At 37.3% G+C, this 26,535-nt stretch overlaps 1 protein-coding gene across 2 annotated transcripts in view; it reads left to right on the plus strand.

The window, feature by feature from the left end:
• The window catches only part of PIBF1 (progesterone immunomodulatory binding factor 1), a 227,257-nt gene extending 209,794 nt beyond the window's left edge, over positions 1–17,463 (plus strand). The window contains exons 17-18 of one of the 2 annotated variants that reach the window (XM_005885649.2): positions 8,383–8,556; positions 17,201–17,463. In XM_005885649.2, the coding sequence (XP_005885711.1) occupies positions 8,383–8,556; positions 17,201–17,251 (225 nt within the window). In that variant the 3' untranslated portion in view covers positions 17,252–17,463. Of the gene's footprint in view, positions 1–8,382; positions 8,557–15,265; positions 15,344–17,200 lie in introns of those variants that run through there. The other variant, XM_014532881.1, reaches the window with a different exon arrangement.
• The last annotated feature ends 9,072 nt before the right edge of the window (positions 17,464–26,535 follow it).

A 26,535-nucleotide genomic window follows, 5' to 3' on the forward strand; every position in this document is an offset into this window, starting at 1 on the left:
TAGATACAACCCAAATATCCATCAGTTGATGAATGGAAAACAAAATGTGTGATAGCCATACAGTAGAATGTTACTCGACCATAAAGATGGAATGAAATGCTGATATATGTTACAACATAGATGAACTTTGGGAAAATATTATGCAAAGTGAACAAAGATAGTCACAAAAGACCACATATTATATGATTCCATTCATATGAGGTGTCTACAACAGGGAAGTCTACAGAGACAGAAAGTAGATTAGTGGTTACTTAGGGGATGGAAGTTGGGGGCAAGGTGGAATAGAGGAGTGATAGCTAAAGGAATCGGGATTTCTTTTTGAGGAGATAAAATATTTAAAAATTGACTACAGTAATGGTTGCACATGCCTGTGAACATACTAAAAACCATGCATTGATATACTTTTAATGGATGGCTATATGGTATGTTAACTATATCTCAATAAAGCTGTTTAAAAATTAGAAAAATGTTGATAATTGTCAAAGTTGAACAATAGAACTAAAGGTTCAACATGCTAGGCTCTCTTCTTTTTGATTCTTTAAAAATGTTCATAATAAAATGTTTATCAAATACCCTTTTAGGTGAAGTTTAAGTGTTATATGTATTGTTATAAATATGGTAAGTTTTGCCCTTCCGTCATGGCTCAATGGTTGAGCATTCCTCGACCTATGAACCAGAAGGTCACATTCGATTCCCGGTAAGGGCACATGCCCAGGTTGTGGGCTTGATCCCCAGTGTGGGGCATGCAGGAGGCAGCTGATCAATGATTCACTCTCATCATTGATGTTTCTCTCTCTCTCTCTCCCTCTCCCTTCCTCTCTGAAATCAATAAAAATATATTTTAAAAAAAATAAAAATAATTAAATATGGTAAGTTTTCACCTTGTGCTGCCTCAAGTAGAAGTACTACATAGAATTACCTGACTTGTTAGTCATGAAACTTTGGTATTGCTATATAAAAGCACTTACATTTAACCTGCAGTGGAGCACATAGTTTGCATTATACTTGTCAGAGCTATTTTCATCAAGAAATGCCATCTATGTGTCCCCTTGCCAACATCTTTGCAGAGTTTACAACTTTCAGCAATTTATTGGCATGAACTATGCAATACTGTTAAGCAGCTGCTCTGCAGTTGAGCTGTTTTAATAAGCACCACTCTATGCAAATAGTTTATATAAATGGCCAAGCTATGTGCTTTTGGATTCAAGACAGCAATATATCTCTTTCATGGAGATTATTTGTACAAAAATCATCATCATCATTATCATCATCTGAAAGTTTCATAAGAAAGTTCTTGCCCTCAACTTCTTCAATTTTGAAGAGTAATTATTTTACTACAGTGTGTTTCTTGTTTTGTTTTGTTTTAGTTTTAGCCTAAGTTTCAATTATATGATTAAAAGTAAGTCTACAATTATTAATTTTAATGAGTGGTTCATTAATTATTGAAGTTACTGTAATTTTCCTATGTATTTGATATGCTAGAATTATAACACATATACTATTAGCTTTTTCAAAATGAGTATAAAAGCGTGTCAGAATTAATGAATATTATTGTTTGTTTTTTAAATCACACACTTAGTAGACCATTTGTGCTTAAACTATTCATATGCATGAGAAGCTTAAAAAATAAAACACCTCTGTACATGATGATGAAAAGGAAGTAATAAATTTTTTTGACATTTCACTGTATTTAAGTCACTAGGGGCCCAGTGCACGAATTCATGCACCTTGAAAGGAACTGTGGGCCATGAGGCTGCGATGGGCACAGGGATGAGTCACGGCCCATCCTCCATGCCCCTACCTGGTCCCTCCCACTGCAGCCCCCAGTCCCCTATCTGCTGGCAGCCCCACTCCCGCTGCCACTGCTCCCACACGCTGATGGCACCGGCCCCTCTCGCACCCACTGATGGCACAGAGCGATTGGGGCTGGCGCCAGCTGTGGGTGCAAGTGGAGCCGTTGCCGGCAATGGGTGCAAGAGGCAGCTGCTAGCCCCAGTCACCCCTCAGGAGCAGGGGGAAGTGGAGAAGCCTTCAGGGGCAACTGGGGCCAGCAGCCACTGCTCGCCCCCGCTGACGACGCTGAGCAATCAGGGTCGGCACCAGGCACCGGCAGCGGGTGCAAATGGCGGCTCCAGTGCCAGCATCAGGTGTGAGTGCACGGAAGCAAAGAATTTTCAGTAACCACCAGAGGCTCACCCCATGACAGTGACCAGCACCCGCCTTTGGTCTGGCACCCCTGCTCACCTGCTCCACCATCCCTCCATGGCCGATCCCCGCCATGTTCCACGCTCTACCGCCTGCTGCCAATGCCTACCATGTTCCACACGCACCCTGATGGTCAGCACACATCATAGCAACCGGTTGTTTGGTTGTTTGGTTGTTCTGCTGTTCGGTCTATTTGCATATTAGGGTTTTATACATATAGATGTTTCTAAAGCCAGACCCTCCTTTGCAGCTGGCAGAGTCTCTCAGGTCTAATTGGCAATCAGAACATAGCATAACACTATTGGTCTTCCAGGTTTTATTAATTTCAGTTATGTATGTTATACCAGACAGACCTGTATAGGCATCTTATTTCTTTAAAGAGCTGCTTCACATATAAGTGTCTAAAATAGCCCAGCCCTTCAGAGTGTAATTTGAATAAATATTATCTATTTTCTGTGAGTTATCCTAAAAGTTTTAAACAGAATGACCTCATAGTTTTAAAAAAGATTATTATTTACCTAAAATGTGCTAGCAGCATTTTGGCCAGCCATAAAGCAATATACTTCTCAATAATCTTAATTTTGACATTTGAATAAGTAATGGGAACTTTCTATTTCAAGGGCAAGTGTCCCATCAATCAGAATTCGTACCTTTAAAAAAAGGCAGGTCTTCAAAGGAATTGATAGGGACATAAAATGTTTGATATAAGCAGTACTTTTATAAAATAAGATTATCTAAAAATCATTTCCTGTAATTTTTTAAAATAAAAGGTCAATTATGGTATAAAAAAGAATAAATGAATATTATTGTAAATCAGACTGTGTTATAGAATAGTATTTAAAGGTGTCTAACAAGTGATAAAAAGAAAAAGAGGATTGGGCATGGTGCTTTTTCAGTATTTGAATTTTACAATGAATAAGTAATGCTTTATAATTTTAAAAAAACAGGAATTTTAAAATGTATTTGGAGAAATGGCTTCAAAACTGCTGAGTGATTTGTTGGGGATACGCTAGAACTGTCCAAATGAAGAGGCTCTGGATTAAGACACTCCACATTTTTCCTTTTGGAGAAGAGAACCTATATTCTGCCTGAGGACCCTAGAGTAAAGTCTACTAGACAGATTTGCTTGTCCACACTTACAGATATTGTACTCTTTCATTCGGATGAATGGACCATAACAGCAGAAAGAAAACACTTAATCTGCTCATTCATTCATAAGTTGGAAGATACAACCAAAGACCATCAGAAAATGCAAGAAAATTAGAATAAGGAAAAAATCAGAATAAGCAGAGAAACTGAACGTCTTCCCCAGAGGAAACAAAGGAAAATTCTGGAGCAGGAAAGAACTTACAAAGCATTGTAATTAGTTTCTTCAGAAAGATTTGAGAAAGTAGTCTTTTCATAAAACAAGAAACAGTGGGAGACTCAAATGGCACTAGGCACTTTGGGTTCCAGCTAATGGGGATGGAGTGGGATGTTATATCTCAGGACCCAACCCTGATGTACCACCGCAGGGGTGTGGGTTGGGTTGGGCAACCTCCCCTTTGAGGAACCTCAGGGTTGGTTTAGTGGCTGTGTCAAAGGTGGTACGCCCTCATGCTCACTCTGGCTTCTTCAGGAGGTTTAGGCTTGGCTGGGTGCAGAGTTGGGGGAGAGACTAGTGGTGATTTCCCCTTTTACAAATCCTTGGGATTATGGGGAGTCTGCTTTACCCCAGAGGAGCCTCAAGTTCATGGAGATGCTGATTGTATCTGTTGCTGCAGTCTTTTCATTTAACCCTATCTGGAGAAGTGCTCAGAGCCCTGGGTCAAGTCAGGAAAAGGCCTGCATTATCAGCCCCCAAAAGATAACCAAACAAGATTGAAACACAATTCATGTAGAAATAAATAAATAAATAAATAAACAAACAAACAAACTAATAGTGGGGGTAAAAATTTGTGACATTTTAAAATTTTGCTAAAATCATAACATACAATGAAAATCATGAAGTTACTGTATTAAGTAAAATGCCAGTAGAAGGATGTGAGCAAAAGTCAGCGAATTCTCCTAAGACTTAGAAAAGGTAAAAAGATGGAAGTTAAGGAATAGCTAAACAATATAGAAGATTCCAGAGAGAAAAAAATACATTGAAAGATACAGGAATCAGCTTGACATCAGACTTCTCAGAAATTTGACTTTGGAACAGAGAAGTAATCCCATCCAAGTTCTGAAAGAACGCACAATACTTTCTTCCACAGTACCCTGTCTTGAAAACATACTAGACTGTATGCCATCAAATAACAAAAAGAGAGATGCACGAAATAATGGAACTTGCCAAGATGTGCAATAAATGCCCTAACCAGTTTGGCTCAGTGGATAGAGCGTCAGCCTGCGGACTGAAGTGTCCCAGGTTCGATTCCAGGGCATGTACCTTGGTTGCGGGCATATCCCCAGTGGGGGGTGTGCAGGAGGCAGTTGATCGATATTTCTCTCTCATCGATGTTTCTAACTCTCTATCCTTCTCCCTTCCTCTCTGTAAAAAATCAATAAAGTATATATTTTTTTTAAATGTGCAATAAAAATAAATTTCAGAATAACAACTGTGCAGCGGCCTTAAAAACAGTCAAAATTGATTCCTGCAAACATTATGATTAAGAAGCTAGATATTCTTAGGTAATATTTTTTAAAGAGCATATATTATTTCATCCATTAAAGGGGAAAAGGCAGAACTCAAAGAAGAAAGGGGAATAACTATAAGAAAGTCAAGATTGAAATAGGAACTAGAATAAATGGCATGATTTTGAGCCCCTATCTCTAAAAATATAGCCAGAAAACACTTCAATCATAAAATATTAAAATAGTAGAACATTGGTGCATGAATGAATAAAAAGACCATTGGAATAGAATTTAAAAGTCCAGAAATAAACCATACATTTGTGGTTGTTTAGTATATGGTAAAGTTAGCATCTCAAGTCAGTGAGGAAAAATTTGTCTGTGCAGTACATAATGTTGTTATTACAGAATAGCCATGGGGAAAAAATGTTCAATCCACCACACTTATCACCAGAGTGCAGGATAAACTTGAAACAGATCAAAGATCTAAATGTTTGAAAAATAAAAGAAAAAGAAACCATAAAAGTAACTTGAGGAAAATTGAAGAAGAACCATGGAAAAGGCTATAAAGTTGGAAACTGACATATTCAGCTACATCAGAATCAGAAAGTGCATAGCAAAAAAAAAAGTGTAAATAAAGTCAAATAAAAATTAATTGAAAAAAAGTGCCATTCATGTTACAAAGGGCTGATATCTCTAACATATAAAGAGCTCCTTGAAAAGTGTAAGAAAATGACCAATCACCCAGTAGAAAAGGAAATATCCTTACATATATGAAAAGCTGTTCAACCTCACAGTAGAAGAAATGCAAAACAAACATACACAAAAACTTATCAGACGGGCAAAAATCCAAAAAGGTAACACAAGCATACATTTTATCAATTAGGAAACTGAAGCTCATTGAACCAGAGTAGATTGTCTGTATTTACACAATTAATAATAGAGTCAGGAATAGCTGTGTCTTTGACTTCTCACCCAGTACTAATATATTTCCACTACATGTGCTTGGCTTTCTGTGTGTTCAGTAGATGCTGGTATTTTGGATACTATTTGATCTATTTGATGTTAACGTGGAATTTTCTGTTCTCAAATTTACCATTAATATGAAAGGGATCAGCTATATGATCAAACATAGTAAAACTGAACAAGATTGTTCTACATTTTATTTCCATACCCATTGTATTACCCTAACAGGAAGTTTACAGAAACTTGTTGCTTTTGAAATGTTCCTTACCTGGGTTTCACAAACCATGCTAGCACTGTTTAATACTATCAGTGAACAAAAGTAGTGCCTTGAGCCTGGCTAGGGTGGCTCGGTGGTTCAGCATAGACCCATGAACCAGGAGGTCAGGGTTCGATACCCAGTCAGGGCACATGCCCAGGTTGCGGGCTCAATCCTCAGTGGGTGACGTGCGGAAGGTAGCCAATTGATGATTCTCTCTCATCATTGTTTATATCTCTCTCTCCCTCTCCCTTCCTCTCTGAAATCAATAAAAATATATTCAAAAAAAGCAGTGCTTTGACAGCACCCTAAGTTTGCGTGATCCTCGTCTGGATAAAGCAAAGACATTGGATTTCCCTTCTGTCTCCTACTTCAGGGACCATCTCTTTCCTATAACTGCTCCTATACCAGTAGCAGAGGGAAGCCAAAGAGAAACAAAAGATGGTCTTCTCTAGGGCACTTAGGGGCCAAACCCTTTGCCTAGTACACATGCAACTTCTTCCTCGTGCTCATTGCCTCCCCTCTCCCCCCTGCAAGTATGATCCCCTTTTCCTTATTTATCTGTAGACTAGAGGTAGGTGGGGGAGGGGGGGAATAATCTTTTCCTTTTTTTAAACCTTCATACCAAGATAAAAAAAAAGTTATGGCCACTAAAGGGAGGTTGTTCCAGGTAGAAATTTTCTTTGGCTGTGCCGAGAGACTGTCATCTCCCTTTCCCTTCTACTTCTTGTAGTAAGTAGAACAGGAGCTGAAAGCTGCCATAATACCAGGGATGTTTAACATTACTGGAAATCAGTGGTTATTTACTTCACTCTAGGGGAGCATATAAATGAAATAACATACTCTTGAAAGCAAAAAGAGCCTTCAAAAGTCTCAAATATTGGCCAAGTCTGAGATGTAGCCATCCTCATTTGCATTGGCCTAGCCAACCCCAGTACTGCAAAAGGAGAAAGAAGATTCCAGTGCCATTTCTTCCAGCTCCTCGCTTGGCCCTAAGATTTATTAAGCTCTGTGGCTTAAACTCAACAGCTCTGTTTTTAAATACCCACTCAAGCTAGATGGTTCTAAATAGAACTAATGACAGCCAGAAAGAAAAAAAGGCCTGTAGGAACTTGCTCTGACACAGAGCTGATGTCTATAAACAGATTAGTAAAAGGGAGCAGAACATCTTTCTATCACCGTAAGTTTGTGTCTTGGCATGAAGATGAAATAAACAGCCTCCCACTGTTCTACATATAATAAAGGAGAGTTTATTCTGTCCTCTGTCCATATGCTTGTGTTTGATTGGGTCAATTTAGTGATTAATCATAAATATCCACTAAGTAATGTTAGGTGCTAAAAGTTCGACTATAGAAAAAAATGAAAGACAAAATAGACTTGGAAGAGGGAATTAGTGAAAATTTTTTACCTGAGTTCCTTAACAAGTTCAGATAATAATTCTTAGTCCAAATAGCAACTGGGTAAAGCTAACTCCATTTTTCATTTGTAAGACAATAGGGAATAACATGGTTACATTCTGAAGATGTTTTCAACTTATTATTTGGGCTGCTGATTAGTAAGCAAGAAAAAAAATTTGGACTCTTTTATTTCCTCCCATCTTCATATAAGATTTCAGAAGGAAATTGTATAATTTACGAGTAGAAAAAGTTAAATGCCTAAATAATTTACTCAACAAACATGTAGAAAAATTATAGTGGAATGTAATTATGCCAATGGTTCCCAAATTTGTCTGTCCTTAGAATCACCTAGAGATCTTTTAAAATGTTCAATGCTGAGGTCACTCCCCAACCCAATTATTTTACAATCTCTGGGAGTGAGACACAGGCTTCAGTCGTTTTTGAAGCTCCATGGGTGACTCCAATGTGCAGAAAAACTTAGGAACCATTAGACTATGGGATGACATTTATTGTTTATCATACTAAAACTATCAGTGACCATGTGTGTCATGTATGCTATTGTTCATTAATATGTTATTTTATATAGTATAATTGTTTCAACTGTTTCTACTCCAAGAATAAAAATAAGTGTTTTGGGGTTGTTGTTTTTTTCAATCTTTAATTTCTTTATTGATTAAGGTATTACATATGTGTAAAAATAAGTTTTAATGTCAATCCTTATTAGTCTACTAGAGGCCCAATGCATGAAATGCGTGCAAGAGTAGGCCTTCCTTCCCCCGGCTGCCGGCACCGGCTTTCCTCTGACACCTGGAACCCGGGCTTCCCTCGCAGCCCCAGCTTCGTCCAGAAGGTCGTCTGGAAGGACGTCCAGAAGGACGTCTGGTCTAATTAGCATATTATGCTTTTATTATTATAGATGCGCTGAAATCATACTTGCTGTTTTCTTCTATTTTCATATATCAACAGGAATTGGCAGCAATGAAGCAGATTCTCACTAATATGCGCAGTCAGTGTTCTGAGGACAGGTTACTTCTTACTAAAACGGAATCAAAAAATGTGACAGAAAATCAAAAATTAAAGATTTTGAATGTGCCTAGAGAACATGAAGATAATATATTCATACCCAAACCAACACTCTTTGTAAGTACAAAAAGAAAAAAACAACTTAAAATTTTAATCTCTGTTTTTCACTAAATACATTTTACTTAAATCTTTTTGCCTCTTGTTCATGTTGGTTTTAAACTAATTTTAGTATTTTAATGAAAGGGCCTAGAAATATCTGTATAACTGGTATACATATTCAGAAAAGGGAAGCTTCAATAGAATATTTATATATCCTATCTTATAGCTAGTAATTAGGTTTTATTGTTCTAGTTAATATGTTGGACTTGCCCAGAAATTAACCTTAATCTCAAATTTACCTCCTTAAGTCTCCAGGGACTAATTATAGAGGAATCAGGAAGACATGTTTATAAATGTTTAATTTATATAAGAATTGCCCAGCCAGTGTGGGCCAGTGGTTGAGCATTGACCTGTGAACCAGGAGGTCAGAGTTCGATTCCCAGTCAGGGCACATGGCCCGGTTGTGGGCTCCATCAACAGTGTGGGGCATGCAAGAGGCAGCCGATCGATGATTCTCTCTCATCATTGATTGATGTTTCTGTCTCTCTCTTCCTTACTCTCTGAAATTAATAAAAATAAATACATTTTTTTAAAGAATAAAAGGGATGCAAAGTATCATCCAGCACCTTTTATTTGTAAAACAGTATATTTTGCTCTGTTTCCTCATAAAGTATGAAATCAATCATATTAACATTAAATGGAATGCTTATATTAGGTAGAAATGTATATGCACAGAAATTAGTTAAATAATAAATTAGAACAATTTGAAAGTGATGTTTTAACAAATAGTAGGAATAATGATAGGCAACAGAATCAAAATAGGAGTAACATTATTAAATATTTCACTGTACTTCAGCATGGTTTCCCATGCATGCTTTAATTTCTCAGAAGAAATATATTTGCCATCTGAACATAGAGACTTGAAAACAGATTTTAACTGTGATATTCTGATTTAGTGAGTCCTCAGAATCTTATTCTTTTTAAACTCCCTAGATGATTATAATAATCAGTCAAGTATGGGAGCTTCTGATCTAAGCTCTTTCATTATACATTCAGATAATGCTACTCAAGATCAATGAGGTGATTACATAGTTCAACCTTTTAAAGTAAAAAAGAAGTGGCCGGCTGAAGTGGCTCAATGGTTGAGTATAGACCTATGAACCAAGAGGTCACGGTTCAATTCCTGGTCAGGGCATATGCCTGGGTTGTGGGCTTGATCCCTGTAGGGCAAGCATGTCAAACTCAAAGGCTAACACGGGCCAATAAACAAGGTTTAAGTTTATGTGTGCCGCAAAAAAACCAAAAGCTTCAATTTTCATAGATACATAGGTTTATTTCGATAGAGACATGCTGACTACAAAGGGCTGAAATAAATGAGTAATTGTTATCATAAAATAATAGAACATTTTAATAAAAATTGATATTTTTTTCTTGAACATTAACTTACCAGACACTGAATAGCTATACAAATTAATAAGCATAACACAAATATACCTATTTTTCTTGTTCTCCAAAAGCGAAATATTTCCTGTTGCGCACACCAAACAAGTCAGTCCAAGACTAATGGTGTGGCAATGGGCTGCTGAAATATTCACTGCTGGTATTAGTGGAGAGAAATGGTGCGCCTACGCGTAAGGCGCATAAGGGAAATGAATGCAACACGATTATCGTAATCAGTCATTAACGAACATTGTAGTTCCTTATTAATAATTATGTATAACAGGATATTGTAAAAATTAAGTTATGAAATTTTTATCAAAATGCCTCTTACATACCGTTATATTGGCTGGGCCGCAAAAATATTCGTTGTGGGCCGTATGGGCCGCTAGTTTGACATGCTTGCTGTAAGAGGGCATAAGGAGGCAGCCAATCAATGATTCTCTCTCAACATTGATGTTTCTGTCTCTCTCTTCCTCTCTGAAATTAATATAAATGTTTTTTAATTAAAATTTTTTAAAGTGACAGAGTTACAATCTAGAGTAAATAAGGGTAACTGTTGTAAGAATCTATATGACAATAATGGAGACCAAGCTGACAGGATGAAGAAAACAGGCAGCCTCAGTTTACCAGCCTGGCAGCTATACGAATTTCTGCAGCTGCGTCTGTGGATCTTTTCCTCTAGTGGTACATCAGCTTCTTTTTGTTTCACTCTTCAGTTTCTGGTTATTCGTATTTTCCACTTCCTCATTAACTTGCTCATGGCTCCTTCTCCTGAGACGTTTCTGTGTACCTTCCCACATCTACTCTCTTAACACCTAGTCCTCCCTGTATTTTCCTGGAGCAAGAATCTAATTGGCACAGCTCATCCTTGTTGGGTGATACACTTTGTGGCCAGACTTGTGACGGGTATTAGCCAGCCTACTGAATGGCTGCCATTATAGTGAGCAGGGGTCACATGGCACCAAGTAAAGCTGCCCAGGGCTGTTTATTCACAAGGATCATTGCCAGGCAAGATTTTCTTAGAAAGTTGGCTGGGATTATGACAGACACTCTGATGTGTCCCTTATATTACAATCTACAGGAAGAAAGCAGATGGAAGACGTAGATGTTAATGGGAAACATGGGGTCTGATGAAAACCACAAGATACAGCCGGAGATCTAGCCTATCACCCTCTGGGATCTGCTTTGCTGACCCTTCTCTGTGTTAAGCAATGAACTATTTCTTCTGACCCTGACCTCCCACATTTCTGACCTTAGCTTGTAACTTGATTCTGATATCCTGAAATCCTGACTCTAACTGGTACATAAGTAGTAGTAAGATCTCGCCAGTACCTCAAGATAAGGTTATGCAGTGAGAATGAAATGAAGAAGAATCAAAATATTAAGTATTAATTGGGTAGTTTTATTTCCTTCTTTGAGCTTATCTATTTTTCTACAATAAACTTTATTTCTTTTATAAGAGAAAATGTTTTAAAAGAGGTACAAGTTCAGCTATGTCCTTATGAAAACTGAGAGATAATACTGTAAAATGGTCAAATCAAGACTATGTGGTGATAATGCAAAATTAGCCCAGCCAGTATGGCCCAGCAATTGAGCTTCGACCCAGAAACCAAGAGGTCACAGGTTCAATTCCCCAGTCAGGGCACATGCCCAGGTTGCGGGCTCGATCCCCAGTAAGGGGCGTGCAGGAGGCAGCTGATCAATGATTCTCTCTCATCATTGATGTTTCTATCTCTCCTATCCCTCTCCCTTCCCTCTCTAAAAAAATAAAAAAATAACTGAAGAAGAATAACAAAATTTGTTACATGAAGTGCCAGCTTATGGGTGTGAAGGATAACTAATCTTTTTAATATGCTAATATAAAAGAAACACTACTGTTTAAATAGGTTAAAGAGTGGAGTTACCAAGATAAAAACCAGTTAATTGTGTACATGAATTGATTTATAATGCCCAATTGATTAAACAGTCATCTATTAGGAGTCGGCAAATTTTTCTTTAAAGATCTAGACGGTAACTATTTAGGCTTGTAGCTACATACAATCTCTGTTGCATATCCTGTTTGTTTCTTTGTTTTGTTTTTGTTCTTTTTAAATGTCAAATCCATTCTTAGTAGGCAATCCAAACACAGACAGACCAAGGGCCATAATTTGCCAATCAGTGATCTCACTTACACTCCTTGCTCAGTACTAATCAAGAGCTGGTAGAGGCTTAGAAGCTTCCAGTATCTGAAACTTAGGATAGATAGTGCCTTACTGATAAAATATTTAGAAATGAGGAATATGCATCTCATGAGAATAAGAAATCAACTTTCCAAAATCACTGTTATCTGCGTTGGAATTTATTTGAATTTAGTAGTGATTAAACATAGATACTGATGTAAATGAGAAACCACCGTGACATAGTCTATTAACAGGTCACCTGAATTCCAGACAGTCATATGGCTGAAGGCAGAAGTTTATCTAGAAAGATTGAGCAGATCAGTGAACTTTAATTCATACAACAGACTATACTACTTCCCTGTTTTACTGGTTATTGTCACTACCACTGAATAATCCCAGTGTTACTGAGAATGATAAATACTGCCCGCCATGCAGGGTGGTTGTTGTCCGATTATTGGAACCATATTGTTGTGTTACTGTAGAGGCATTTTCTGTCACGTTATGTAGGGGAAACTCTTGAATGTAGACTCTCATGAGACTTTATGTCCAAACTTATATAGAACTGTGAGGCTTCTGTCATAGCAGACCAAAACAGCATTCATTCATCTATTTATTCAAAAAATGTTTATCGAGCACCTCCTTTGTGCCAAGTACTGTTCTGGGCAACAAGGATATAAAGATTTTTGCCACATTCTCACATTCTTGTATGGCTAAGAATTACTAAATATTCAAAAATCTAATTGTACTCAGTGTCAAAATTATGGATAATATAGGGATCCGCCACTAAATACTTTATGTCATTAATATATAAAGCATTTAGATTTTAAAATGACAGTAAAAATAAATCTATTCATTTATCTAACATTTATTGAACAATATGTTATGACTCTAAGGAATACACAGTTTATTGAGTGACTGATTCAAGTAAACAATTGTAAGAATGATATAACAAGTTAAGTATTGAAGGCTTTAAGTTCTTAAAAGGAACACCAAAAGAAGCCTGGATGTATCAGGGCAAGCTTCTTAGAGGAGGCGATTTTTGAGCTGAGTCCTGAAAAATAGGAGTGAGCTCTTCAGGCAGAGAGAACATTAAGTGGGAAATACTGTTCATAGTTAGCACTTCTTAGGGACTAAGTGCTTTCTGCATACATTTTCTCATTTTATTCCCTCGACACCCTCTGATGTAGGTTACTGTATCTGACAAGGTCCTCATGCCAAATAGATGTCACATTCTGAAGGGACTGTTTACAAGCATGTGGAAACCACGTGAGGGGGAACATTTCAGGACTAGTAGCTGACGCTTTTGTCACTCCTAGGTCTCAAGGTGCAAGGAGAGGGATCGGAGCCTTCTTATGGAAACTTTGGTCTCCTATAAGAGAATTTAGCCACTACTAAACATGGCCAGGCAAAGAAGGAGCTCGGGAATAAATATCACAATTTCTTTCTCCTCCCACCTACAAGCCCATTGACTAAACCTATTTCAGAAACTAGAAGACACCACTGTCAGCTTCCTGGGCACAAGAGCGGGTGGACAAGGATGGAGAATAGATCTGAGGGTACCCAGAATATCCAGCACAATTATTTGTTATTATCTCCATACTAGAGGCCCGATGCACGACATTTGTGCAAGAGTAGGCCTTCCTTCCCCCAGCTGCCGGCACCGGCTTCCCTCTGGCACCCAGGACCCAGGCTTCTCTCACAGCCCTGGCTTCGTCTGGAAGGTACTCCGGAAGGACATCTGGTCTAATTAGCATATTATGCTTTTATTATTATAGATTACACAAGAGATAACTGAGAAGTCATCAACTTTCCCAGGTTTGCAAATGAATGGATGAAGCCTGTTTCATCCCAGAACTTGTTCTTTAACCACTGTGCTGAACTGTGCTCAAGCCACAAACATCAAAGGAAGTGTGGCATTCGGGTACCTACTGGGGCCAGACACTTTCCTAAGTGCTAAGATAAACATGAAACAAAATAAACCCTAACTTTTTAAAGGTTAAGTGTCAATATCCAGGAATTGTTTTCCACTGCTAGTTCAGTGGCTTAAGCAAATTGTTCAGTCTCTCAGATAAGCATTAAAGGCCTAATATTTGGCCCTTTGGAGTCATCAGGGAACTAAGTTACTTCTGCCTTTTTCTTCAACCATCCTTGGTGTGTGGCTTCTGTCCTCAGATTCACAATATGCTTGCTGTAGCCTCAGCCATCACATCTGCATCGTAAGCAGGAAGCAGAAATGGGGACTATACCATCTCCCTCCTAAAAGCGTTTCCATAAGTTTTAACCAACATCTACTCACATCCTATTGGCCAGAACTTAGTCACATGGCCATACTTAGTAGCAAAGGAGGTTGATTAACGTAGTTTTTACCTGGGTGAGCCCTTTACTCTAATAAAATTAGAGTTCTCTTATTAAGAAGGGAAAGTGGATAAGGCCAGGCAGCCAGCAGGTTTTGTCACAAGGTCTTAACTCATTTTTATATCCCCATCACTTAAAACAAGGAACTGGCACATAGTAGGTGCTCAATGAAGTGCTATTAAACCAATCTCAACTACAAATAATTTAGTTGATGTAGGAGAGTGTCAAGAGACAGGATTAGAGAAGTGTGGGCCCGATGCTAAGGGGCCCTGTATTCTAAATTGAAGTAGTTAGAACATGACTGTGAAAGTGAGGTGCCCCACAGTAACCTAGGGATAGGAACATGCATTAGTCCTGTGGGAGCAAGCTATAAAATTAATTTTAATCAAAGATCTGAAAAGTCCATTTAGGAAGTAGAAAAGCAGTTAATCCTCAGGACAGAGGTACACTTGTGGCAAATCTACTTCATTAACACATCTGAAGAAAGAATGCACTGGAGGGAGGGTGGTCTGCAAGGGACCAACACAGATAAAAGGCATCAGAAGAACTGTCTGCCATTGAATTCGTGTACTGTCCTTTGGAGTTTTAAGATTCCTTTTTAATATCAAAAGTTTTATTTAGCTTCTTCCCAAACATACATAGTAGTAATAAAACTTTTAGTATCAGTTGACTGAGAAAGTGGAGATGTGCAAATTCTATATACCCTTTGCTGTAAGCTGGACGATCTGTAACTTGGTGTGTAGAAGTGGCTTTTAGATTTTTTTTTTGTCCAGGAGCCACAATTAAGAAAACCATTTTACATCATGACTTAGTGAAGATCACAGTTTCTCAGAGCACAATTTAACCCCTACAATGGCAAGGTACTCTGATATTTTGTATTCTAGTCTGTGTGATTTTTTTTTCTTTCTCAAATCTGGTCTTAAAGTGATTTCCTTACCCATGGATTGAAAAGCTACAGTTTCCTTTCCTTCCAGTTTTATTGAGGTATAATTCAAGAGATCTACAATTTCACAAACACTGGTTTTTCTGTGACTGTGATTGTGAGAATCTTAGATTATTGTTGACTCACCTTTCTTCAGTCACCCAAACCTCTCAATCTGATTATAAGAGAAGTAAGCAACTCCCCAATTTTACTCTGATTTTTCTTTATGGTCTGTGACTTAGTTTAAAATTTTTTTAAATAAGACTGGCAAAAGTAATAGGCATTCCTGGCCAAAGGACAATTACATTTCTCATCACCCGGTAATAAACTAGCATTCAGCTCAGCCACCTTTGAATTCTCTTGGTAGACAGCACCTGGCCTTTCCCTATCATGGAAATTTCTTTCTCCTTTAATACTAAGGACTTTGGACTTTTCTTTCCAAGAAAGAACTCTGAAGTGTTTTAATGCAGTTTTGCATTTTAGAAAGATAAGCTTGGACAGATCGTGGACTATGAGTTGAACAGAATAGAAAAGAAGGCCAAATCAGAGTTAGGAAACTATGGCAGGAATTAAGCCAGAAATGATAAGAGCCCAAGGTAAGCCAATGGGGTCAAGATAGGAACAGAATGAGGAGTTTAAAGGATATTCAGTAAAAGGTAGGGACTATTTAACATGGATGTAGCAAGTGAAAAGAAGGAGAAATCTAAGATGAAAAAGAAAAGAACATTTCTGGTTGAAGCGACTGAGCAAAGTCTAGTACCATTTACCAAGAAAGAATATGGATGATTGGGGGTTCGTTTTGACATACTGAATTTTAGTTGCCTGTGGGGAACACCGTGTAAAAGCATCTGTAGCTCAGGTTAGAACTATGCTATAAAGGTGGCAATGTGGGGAGGAGGGGAGGTATTTGGTGGTAACTGAAGCTGGCCAAGGGCGTGGATAGGTCAAGAAAAGCTGACCACTGATGTCACTTCCAACATTTTATGTAACAACTATGGCATATAAAATTATAAAAAACATAAACTTATAAGTATCATACTTACCTATGTGCCTACATACATATATGTATATATATTTAGGAATGTAGTCCTTTATAATTTTAAACAGATGGAAGTGGAAAAGCAGTAAGCTTCATATTTAACATATTGTCATATATAAACGAATGCTACACAATTATAGTAAGCTGTTTTGACTGCCTATGTAGTGCCCTGTATAAGGAGTTCTGAGTACTTTGTTCTGTAAGTCTATCTCCTTTGCCTTTTTGTTACTACTCTGTACAGCCAAGCTCTTTGTACACTGAAATGATTGAGCAGTGAACCCCAGAAGTACTGTGGTAAATACTTAGCAATTCAGGAGATCCAAAGCACAGTGATTTGGATCTAGTCATTATTTAATAAATATTTATTGAATGAATGAATAAATGTCCATATATATAGATAGATGAGACTGACAAAAAAAGAAGCTGTGTCCTTGATTTTTTTTTTATAATTCTCTTTGAAAATAGAAACAATTCATTTGATACTCACTTCCGTAAGATATGTTAAATACAGGCTTTGAGCCAGAAAACACAGATGTGTATTTTTTCTACAGACATACCAGGTGGGAGATTATTTCTTACAAAACATAAAACCTTTGTCCCTAAAGTATCCTTCTGAATTAGGAAAAGTGATTATTTACTGTAATCTTACATAAAAAGCCCCAATGCATATTGGTACAGAGTTCTATGAATTGTCTTTCTTACCCTCCTAGTAAACATTTTACTTAATTTTCTCTTTCTTTTTAACAGACCAAAAAGGAAGCACCCGAGTGGTCCAAGAAACAAAAGATGAAGACCTAGGTTTTGAATGGATTTGCTATATCGTTATTTACTCCCAAAGTTCTTTTTCTGATGAACAAAAAGTTTATCTTAATCATGTGCTTGCCATTTTTAAAACAATTAATATAAAATTTATTTTCACTGAATGTTAAATTATCAGATTTCAGCATAATAATCAATATGTATAAAATGCAAACAATAGTATACTTTAATACTTGGTTTTATCTATTTTGTTACAAAATAAATATACTATAGACTGATTAAAATTTGTAGCTTTCATCATTTTTAAGGTTTTTTAAATTGTGTGGCTCATAAATGTACAGCTGTTATATTGGTGAATATATTTTCTAACAATATAAATTTCAAGTTTAAATATCATAACACAAATACCAAAACACCTTCCATTTTTTTAAATTAAGAATTGCTTATGAAATCTATTAGGAAGCCCTTTAAGTGCTCAGTAATGGTGGTCAGATATCATGTATTTGATATTATATTAACCAATAAAATCTGGTAGAAACTTTGTTATTTCCCCTGTCCAGGTCAGGTAGCTCAGCTGGTTAGAGAATGTCCCAATACACCAAGGTTGCGATTTGATCTCCAGTCAGGGCACACACAGAATCAACCAATGAATGCACAAATAAGTGGAACAAAAAATCGATGTTTCTCCGTCTCCCTCTCTTCCTCTAAAATGAATTTTTTAAAAAAATTTAAAGAAAGAAAAAGTTTGTTATTTCATTGGTCAAATAAAAATTTGGTGGAAAGGTCCTGGCTGGGTGGCCCAGTTGCTTGAACCATCGTCCGTACACCAAAGATTGTGGGTTCGATTCTCAGTCAGGGCACATACCTAGGTTGCCAGTTAGATCCCCAGTGGAGGCACATACGCAAGGCAACCAACCGATTGATGTTTCTCTCTCACATCTCAGTACGATTTTCTCTCTTGTCATAAAACATGCTCCATTTCTCATTCAAGAGATACAATATAAAGGAAAAGAGGGCTAGAGGACGAGGGAGAGATTTATCAGGTTTTTCTCAATTACTACTAACATAGTGGCTGGATAATTCTTTATTCAGGTGGGAGTAAGGGGCAGTCCTTTGAATTGTGGGATATGTAGCAGCATCTCTGCCCTCCACCACTAGATGACAGTAGCACCCCCTCCTCAGTTGTGATAACTAAAAATGTCTTTTGTCCCCTGGGGACAAAACAACCCCACCTAGTGAAGAACCACTGGTATGCATATCAATTATTATCTTAGTAGATTTGAATAGAGAATACTATCTGTTCAATGTGTTCTTTGAAAGTCACATTAGCATAGGCTATTAGTGAATGTGAGAGAACAGAAAAAGCCTTTGATAATGAATACTTGTAAATCTGTTGGTGGCCTAAAAACCCAAATCTCCTTCCCCTGGTTACATTTGGGTACATCTTCTAACACTATATATGACTTTCTGCAACACAGGTTTGTTAAAATGGTCTTTCTCCAGCATGCATCTTAAATACAGGATACCCTGATTATTTCATTAAAACTAAATTAACTTGCCCTGGCTGGTGTAGCTCAGTTGGTTGGGCATCCTCCTGTGCACCAAAAGGTTGCTGGTTCAATTCCTAGTCAGGTTTGTAATGCCTGGGTTTCAGGCTCAATCCCGAGTTGGGTATGTGCTAGAAGCAGCCGATCAATGTTTCTCCCTCTCCCTTCCTCTCTAAAGAGCAATAAAAAAACTTTAAAAAAAAAATTTAATTGGCAGACATAATTTATTTCCTCCTAAGATGCTAGAAGAAAAACATTTTTTCAACTCTACTAATCTAAAAGCATTTCATAAGTTAATTCAATTAACCCCATTTGTCATATCTATATATTTTAATACAAGGGAATAATGATTGAATATCCAGGTTAGAATATTGGTGTGGATAGGCATAGATGTAGGAAAATATAGAGCTAATTTAAGAAATAAAAAGTACAGTGATGAAGAAATTAAGGAAGTCTTCCTCCAAATCCTTAATTTTTTCCCTCTTTCCTTTTATTTCTAGAAATACTCTTCAAAGAAGTTTATTTTATTATTTCTTACCATAATAACTATTAATAAGTCTCAGGGTTAGATTATGATATGAAAGCTTTTCATGATCCAGAGAATAAAAGCATGGAACAGACTATGGAATCTCAGAGGGAAGGCAGGGGTGAGGGGGTGGGAAGAGATCAACCAAAGAATTTGTATGCATATATGCATAACCCCTGGACACACAATTGTGTGGTGAAGGCCTGGAGGAGGGGGTGGGGCTCTAGGAGTCAATTGAGGGGGGAGGGAGGGAAGAGGACATATGTAATACTTTCGACAATAAAGATTTTTTATTTAAAAATAAAGAAAGCTAGCTTTTCGGAAGACATTGTGAATTTTCAATTCAGATGCCCCTCATTCCAAAAAGTTTTCACTGTTCCATCATAATAATCTGAACTATGTACTCTGTACTCCAAGCATGTCAAATTCCTGGCCCACAATGAATATTTTTGTGGCCCAGCCAATATAACGATATATAAGAGACGTTTTAATAACAATTTCATAACTTAAGTTTTACAATATCCTGTTATACATCATTTTTAAAAAATACACTTTTATTGATTTCAGAGAGGAAGGGAGAGGGAGAGAGATAGAAACATCAATGATGAGAGAGAATCATGGATCGGCTGCCTCCTGCACAACCCTCACTGGGGATGAAGCCCACAACCTGGGCATGCGCCTCTGACCGGAACCGAACTCGGGACCCCTCAGTCCCCAGGCCAATGCTCTGTCCACTGAGCCAAACTGGCCAGGGCTGTTATACATAATTATTAATAATGAACTACAACGTTCAATAATGACTGATTACTATAATCGTGTAGCATTCGTTTCCCTTATGTGCCTTACGCGCAGGCGCACCATTTCTCTCCACTAATACCAGCAGCGAATATTTTAGCAGCCGATTGCCACATCATTAGTCTCGGACTGACTTGTTTGGTGTGCGCAACAGGAAATATTTTGCTTTCGGAGAACAAGGAAAATAGGCTTATTTGCGTTACGCTTATTAATTTGTGCAGTTACTCAGTGTCTGGTAAGTTAATGTTCAAGAAAAATACTAATTTTAATTAAAATGCTCTATTATTTTATGTTAATGATTACTCATTTATTTCAGCCATTTGTATTCAGCATGTCTCTACTGGAATAAACCTACGTTTCCATGAAAATTTAAGCTTTTGGGTTTTTTCAGGCCACATAAACTGAAACCTTGTTTATTTGGCTCATGTTAGCCTTTGAGTTTGGCGTGCTTGCTGTACTCTCTATCTCTTTAATTCTGCATACCGTATTTTATAATAATTGTTTACTTTCCTTTTCCTTTAGGAAAAGAATTCTTATGCTTTTTTTGGCCCTTGGTTTTTTAGCACCGTGCCTTGAACTTAAAAAAAAGTGTTTATTTGATGAATTTGGGCAGATAAGATATAACAATGTCACTTTTTCTTATGTCTTTAAATTAAAGAAGAGCTTTTTAGTATCTTACATAGAATCTATTCTAGCTCATTTTTTAAAATATATTTTTATTGATTTCAGAGAGGAAGGGAGAGAGAGATATAGAAACATCAATGGCCCTAACCGGTTTGGCTCAGTGGATAGAGTGTTGGCCTGTGCTCGCTTCGGCAGCACATATACTAAAATTAGAGTGTTGGCCTGCGGACTGAAGGGGCCCAGGTTCGATTATGGGACCTTGGTTGCGGGCATATCCCCAGTGGGGGGTGTGCAGGAGGCGGCTGATCAATGTTTCTCTCTCATCGATGTTTCTAACTCTCTATCCCTCTCCCTTCCTCTCTCTCTAAAAAAATCAATAAAATATATTTTTTTAAAAAAAGAAAGAAACATCAATGATGGGAGAGAATCACTGATTGGCTGCCTCCTGCACGCCCCCTACTGGGAATCGAGCCTGCAACCCCCGGCATGTGCCCTTGACCGGAATCGAACCTGGGACCTTTGGTCCGCAGGCCGATGCTCTACCCACTGAGCCAAACCAGCTAGGGCAAGCTCATTTCTTAATATCACTACAACCCTTGCCTTTCCTCCAAATTTTCAGACCTTCCTTTTTTCACTTTTATTTTCTCCTTTCTTTTTTGAACACTCTAAAAAAAAAATACAACATAAAATTTACCTTCTTTCCCATTTTTAAGTTTACAGTTCAATAGTGTATTCACATTGTTGTACAACATATCTCCAGAACTTTGTCATCTTTCAAATATGAAACTCTATACCCATTAAACAATTATTTTCCCCTTCTCCATTCTCTGGCAACCCAACTTTCTGTTTCTATCTCATATAAATGGAATATTTGTTTTTTTGTGACTAGCTTATTTCACTTAGCATAATGAAATGCAACGTCCTCAAGGTTCATCAATGTTATAGCATGTGTCAGAATTTCCTTCCTTTTTGAAGTTGAATAATATTGTATGTATACACCATATTTTGTTTATTCATTTATCCCTCAATGGGCATCTTGGCTATTGTGAATCGCCTTACTTCTTATCTATTACTGCATCCTCTCCTGGCCTTCTTATTTAAAAATAAATAAATATCCCTAGCCAGTTTGGCTTGGTGGATACAGCATCGGCCTACAGACTGAAGGGTCCCAGGTTCGATTCTGGTCAAGGATACATGTCCAGGTTGCAGGCTTGATCCCCAGTGGGGGGCGTGCAGGAGGCAGCCAATCATCTCTCTCCCTCTTCCTTCCTCTCTGAAATCAATAAAAATATATTTAATAAATAAATAAATAAATAAATAAATAAATAAATACAAACAAAATTAACATAACTCTTTTTTTCTTGCTAAATGTCAAAAATAAAAATGCCCAAATGTAAGAGTAATAGCTAGGATTATCAAGTTAATTCTCTGCAGTTGCTCTTACATGCTTTCTACTCCTTAATTAATCTTTACAGTAACTTTGCCAATTAAGCATTATCTTCATTTTTTAAAACTCGAAGAGTAACTTAATGGGCCAAGATCAGTCATATGATAAATAGCAGAAATGGATGTGACCCCTTCAGGTGGTTTGATTTGCAATGGCCATGCTCTTTGCAGGACACAACACGCTTCTCATACTGTGCACCGTATCCCCACCTCCCACTTCCGTGGGGTGGAAAGAAAAAGGGAAAAATCTTGCTCTATTAGCTTTTCTTGTGGGGGAGGGGGCGGGGAAGAGGATTTATTATAATTTAATTTTTGTTCAACGTAAGTTCATAAATATCAAATCTATTCCTAAAGATTTTAATATTACAATGATAAAAGATTATAAAGTTAAAGAGTTCCGTGACTCTAGTAGTTCTTCCTATGTTAATGGGATATAGTTAATTTTTCAGAACCAGCTAAATGGCATCTATGTGTTTTATTGATTCATACATTCCTTCATTAAACAAACATTTAAAAAAAACCCTAAAATGTGTAAGATATTTAAACTGTAAATTATTTGTCCTCATCCTTTTCTCAAAGGGCCCTGAAAAAGAATCTATGATGTCTCAAATACTAGAGGAGAAATTTTATTCTTATCATTCTCAATATAGGAATTTCTAAGAAGTGCTATCCCATAGTGATCCAGAGTACCCTAAATTCACTGTGTTGTACAAACAGTGCTTGGAGAATCATCCACCAGGAAGTGTAAGGTAAAATTGCCACACTTAAGGGAGGTTGAAGTTGTTTAGAGCCAGATTTTCTCTTTTATTCTAAGCCCCTGAGAGGCTGATGATATGCAAAAAAAGAAACTAGTTTATTATAATATAACTTATTTTAAAATGTAGTAAGTACTGGAAATGCTTCAAAGATGGACTTTCTGAGGCTTAGAGGTCATCAGACAAAGCTAGCCAGTTACTGTTCACTTTAATTGATTTACAGGGGCCATAACTTTATTAATGTACTAAAGGTGATATCTTTCAAGAGTATGCCCACACTGGTGTATTAATTTTGAGTGAAAAGTAAGATTATACGGAATATGGCTTACTGGGATCAGCACAAATGGGACACTCTCTCCCTATTTTCCCTTGCCTTTTGCAGTCCTCTACACACTCATCCTTTGCCTTCTTCCTCCTCTCCTAATTGATCATAAAATATTCAAACTTCTCAGTTTCTTTTCCCCCTTAAATCCTTTTTCTGTTCTGTACTTATTCTCTTGATAATTTCTACTCCCTGGCTTCAGTTACTATATGCCGATACTCCCAAGTTTATATTAGTCCAAACTGTTCCTTTTTTATTTTTAAATATATATATTTTATTGATTTTTTACAGAGAGGAAGAGAGAGGGATAGTTAGAACACCTACCTACTTGACATCCATACTTGGATGTCCCATTGTGAACTGAAAATGTACGAGTTCATTCATCAACTTTCCTCTCCAGTGTTCTCAGTTTCAACAAATGGTACCCCACCTACTTAGTGGCTCCTAGTACAAACCTAGGAGTCACCCCAGACCCTTCTCTCATTAACCCCCATGCATTCAATCATCAAGCCCTGTTGATCTGCCTCATGAATATTTTCCAAAAGTTAAAACTTTTGGTTATGAAAAGTTCTAAATAAATGAAAGGGCAGAATGTCTTGGGGTGATGTTCTATCTTGATGATGGTGATGTTCTCATGGGTGCATACATACATCAATGTTTATCAAACTGCACATTTTTTAAATGTCTGGTTTATTGTATGTCAATTGTACCTCAATAAAGATGTTTAAAAATTAGAAAGAGAAAATAACCCCTATGAAATCAATGGTCCCAGGCATCAATCACCAGTAAACGCCAAAGCAATTAGATAATAGGATAATAGGGAACTTTATAACAGGACATAACCGCCAATATTCCCTAGTCAACCTTAGCTCTCTCTTAAGAGTGGGACAACCAGCAATCATGTGCCTCTTGACATGATGTAACCTGAAGTATAAAACAACACCTATATGGTATCCTTGCCCAAAAAAATGTTAACTTTAATCAAATCAAGTTTTCAGATCTAACATCCAGTCTACAAGCAAAATATGAACTAGATCAAGCTGAATGACACCATGAAGAAGGAATCAACTTAATCCAGAATGTAGAACATTCTAATTTAAGATTTTAAAAAGATTTCTACTTCTTTGCTTTTAAACTTGATATTTTATTCCCTGTATGTGAATTTCTATCACCACCTTAGTTCAAGCCCTTAGGTCCTCTTCCCTAAATTATGTCAATAATCTCTTCACTGATCTCCCTTTTAAATCACCTCATGCCTCTCTCCAAACCATTGTCCAAAGCAAATAACAGTCTTTTCTTTTTTACACTATAATTTTTAATTTGAAATTTAATCTCCAATTTATACAAGGTAGTTATAAGACATGAACTTGGAAAACAGATCAAAATGCAATCCTATATAATAAAGAGCTAATATGCTAATTAGACTGGATGGCAGAACGACCTTCCGGAATGACCAGTGGGCGGGGCTGCAAGGCAGCCAGGGCTTTGAGGGCCGAGCCCCTTGCACGAATTTTGTGCATCGGGCCTCTAGTTGAGATATAACCTAAGAGTGGCGGTATATTATGTTTCAACAAATTTAACTCAAGCATTTTTTTAAAAATTTTATATTGATTTGAGAGAGAGAGACATCAATTTGTTGTTCCACTTGTTTATGCATTCATTGGTTGATTGTTTTTTTAAAAACATTTTATTGATATTTAGAGAAAGAGGAAGGAAGAGGAAGAGAGAAACATTAATTTGAGTGCAACATCAATGGTCTGCCTCTTGCATGCCCGTTACCAGGAATCAAGCCCACAACCCAGGCATGTGCCCTAACTGGGAATCAAACCGGCAACCTTTCCTTGCACGGGATGATGCCCAACCAACTAAGCCACACTGGCTAGAACTTTGTTGATTCTTGTATGTGCTCTGACCGGAGATCAATCCCACAACCTTGGCGTATCGGGATGACACTCTAACCAACTGAGCTCCCTGGCCAGGGTGATTCAAACATTTGAAATGAAGAATAGATGAGTCTTGCTTTTTACTAAAGTGAGGTAAAAAGAATTATTTCTTTCATGTTAGGTAGACAACAGTTTTATTTTTTATGTAATGCACTTGTGGCAATTTTAATAAAAAGTTGCACATCATTGGAAAATTTTTAAATTATTGACTATATTGATTATAATTTAAAATGTTATTGCAATAGTTGCAGAAAGGTATTTTACTTGCTGCTTTCATAGACTATAAATTCAGAATTACCTTAAACTTTGAAAAGGCTGCTATGTTAGCATAATATTGTCAAGATAAATGTATCTAAATAGATGGATAACAACATAGTTTATTCCCCCATAGATTTCAAAGGTATCCTAAATTTAGCCATTTTTTAGTTCTTGTACTAGAAGTATGCTGTGCTTTCTTTATATTCAAGGAAGGTATCTATAGTTCAGAAAAATCTTCATAAATTTCTTTTAAATTAAACTGCCTTTAGATACTTTATTTTGTCTTTAGGCTTTTTTATTTTTATTTTATAGGTGAGCACTTTCTAATTCAAAAATATAACACTACCTAATACATTTAATTCTGTGGCTAGTAAAATAAGTTCTAAACTATACTAAGCAATTCAAAATCTAACATATTGCCCCAAATAGAATGGAATGGAATAGAATAAAAATGGCCATCCTCTTAACCCAGATGCTGTATAAAATATTTCTTTTTTTGATAATGGAAATGCTTATGTATGACTTGTTAGGAAAAAAAGTTTTAAGCTCTACACATTTAAATTATTCAATTCCACAGTGCCGGAAGCCGGTCCATCCTTGCTGCTTGACACAGTCGCTGCAGGGAAGAAACATCTGCACAGCATATGTTTCAAGGGACCTGGCATATATAGCATATTGTTCTTAATATGTTTGCTCTCCTTAGTGCCATGTGTTTTAACCAAGGTCACCTCTCCCAGAAAGGTTGTTTCCCCAGGTGGGGATTTTTCCCCGAGGTTAGGGAGGGGATACAACCCCTTAACTAAGTGCCAGGCGGGTAGTTAAGCTACATAATCTTTACTCCCTGGAATGGAGATAAGAAACGCCCTAACCTTTGTAATAGAAATTGACAGGATTAAAATCGGCTGGTATAAATATAGATGTAACAAGACAATAAACATCAGATCCTGATCAGTTCCTAACCAGAACTCCGACCAGAACTTTGGCTGGAGATCCTGGCTAGAGGTCCTGACTAGGCTGCTGATCAACTGAAGGCTGTCTCCGTGTCATTCCTTCTTCGCCGACTCCGTCCACACCTTTGGGGACCCCTGGACCTGCTGGGGCTGGACC

The sequence above is a fragment of the Myotis brandtii genome, unplaced genomic scaffold, assembly GCF_000412655.1.
Source record: "Myotis brandtii unplaced genomic scaffold, ASM41265v1 scaffold92, whole genome shotgun sequence".
NCBI lineage: Eukaryota > Metazoa > Chordata > Mammalia > Chiroptera > Vespertilionidae > Myotis > Myotis brandtii.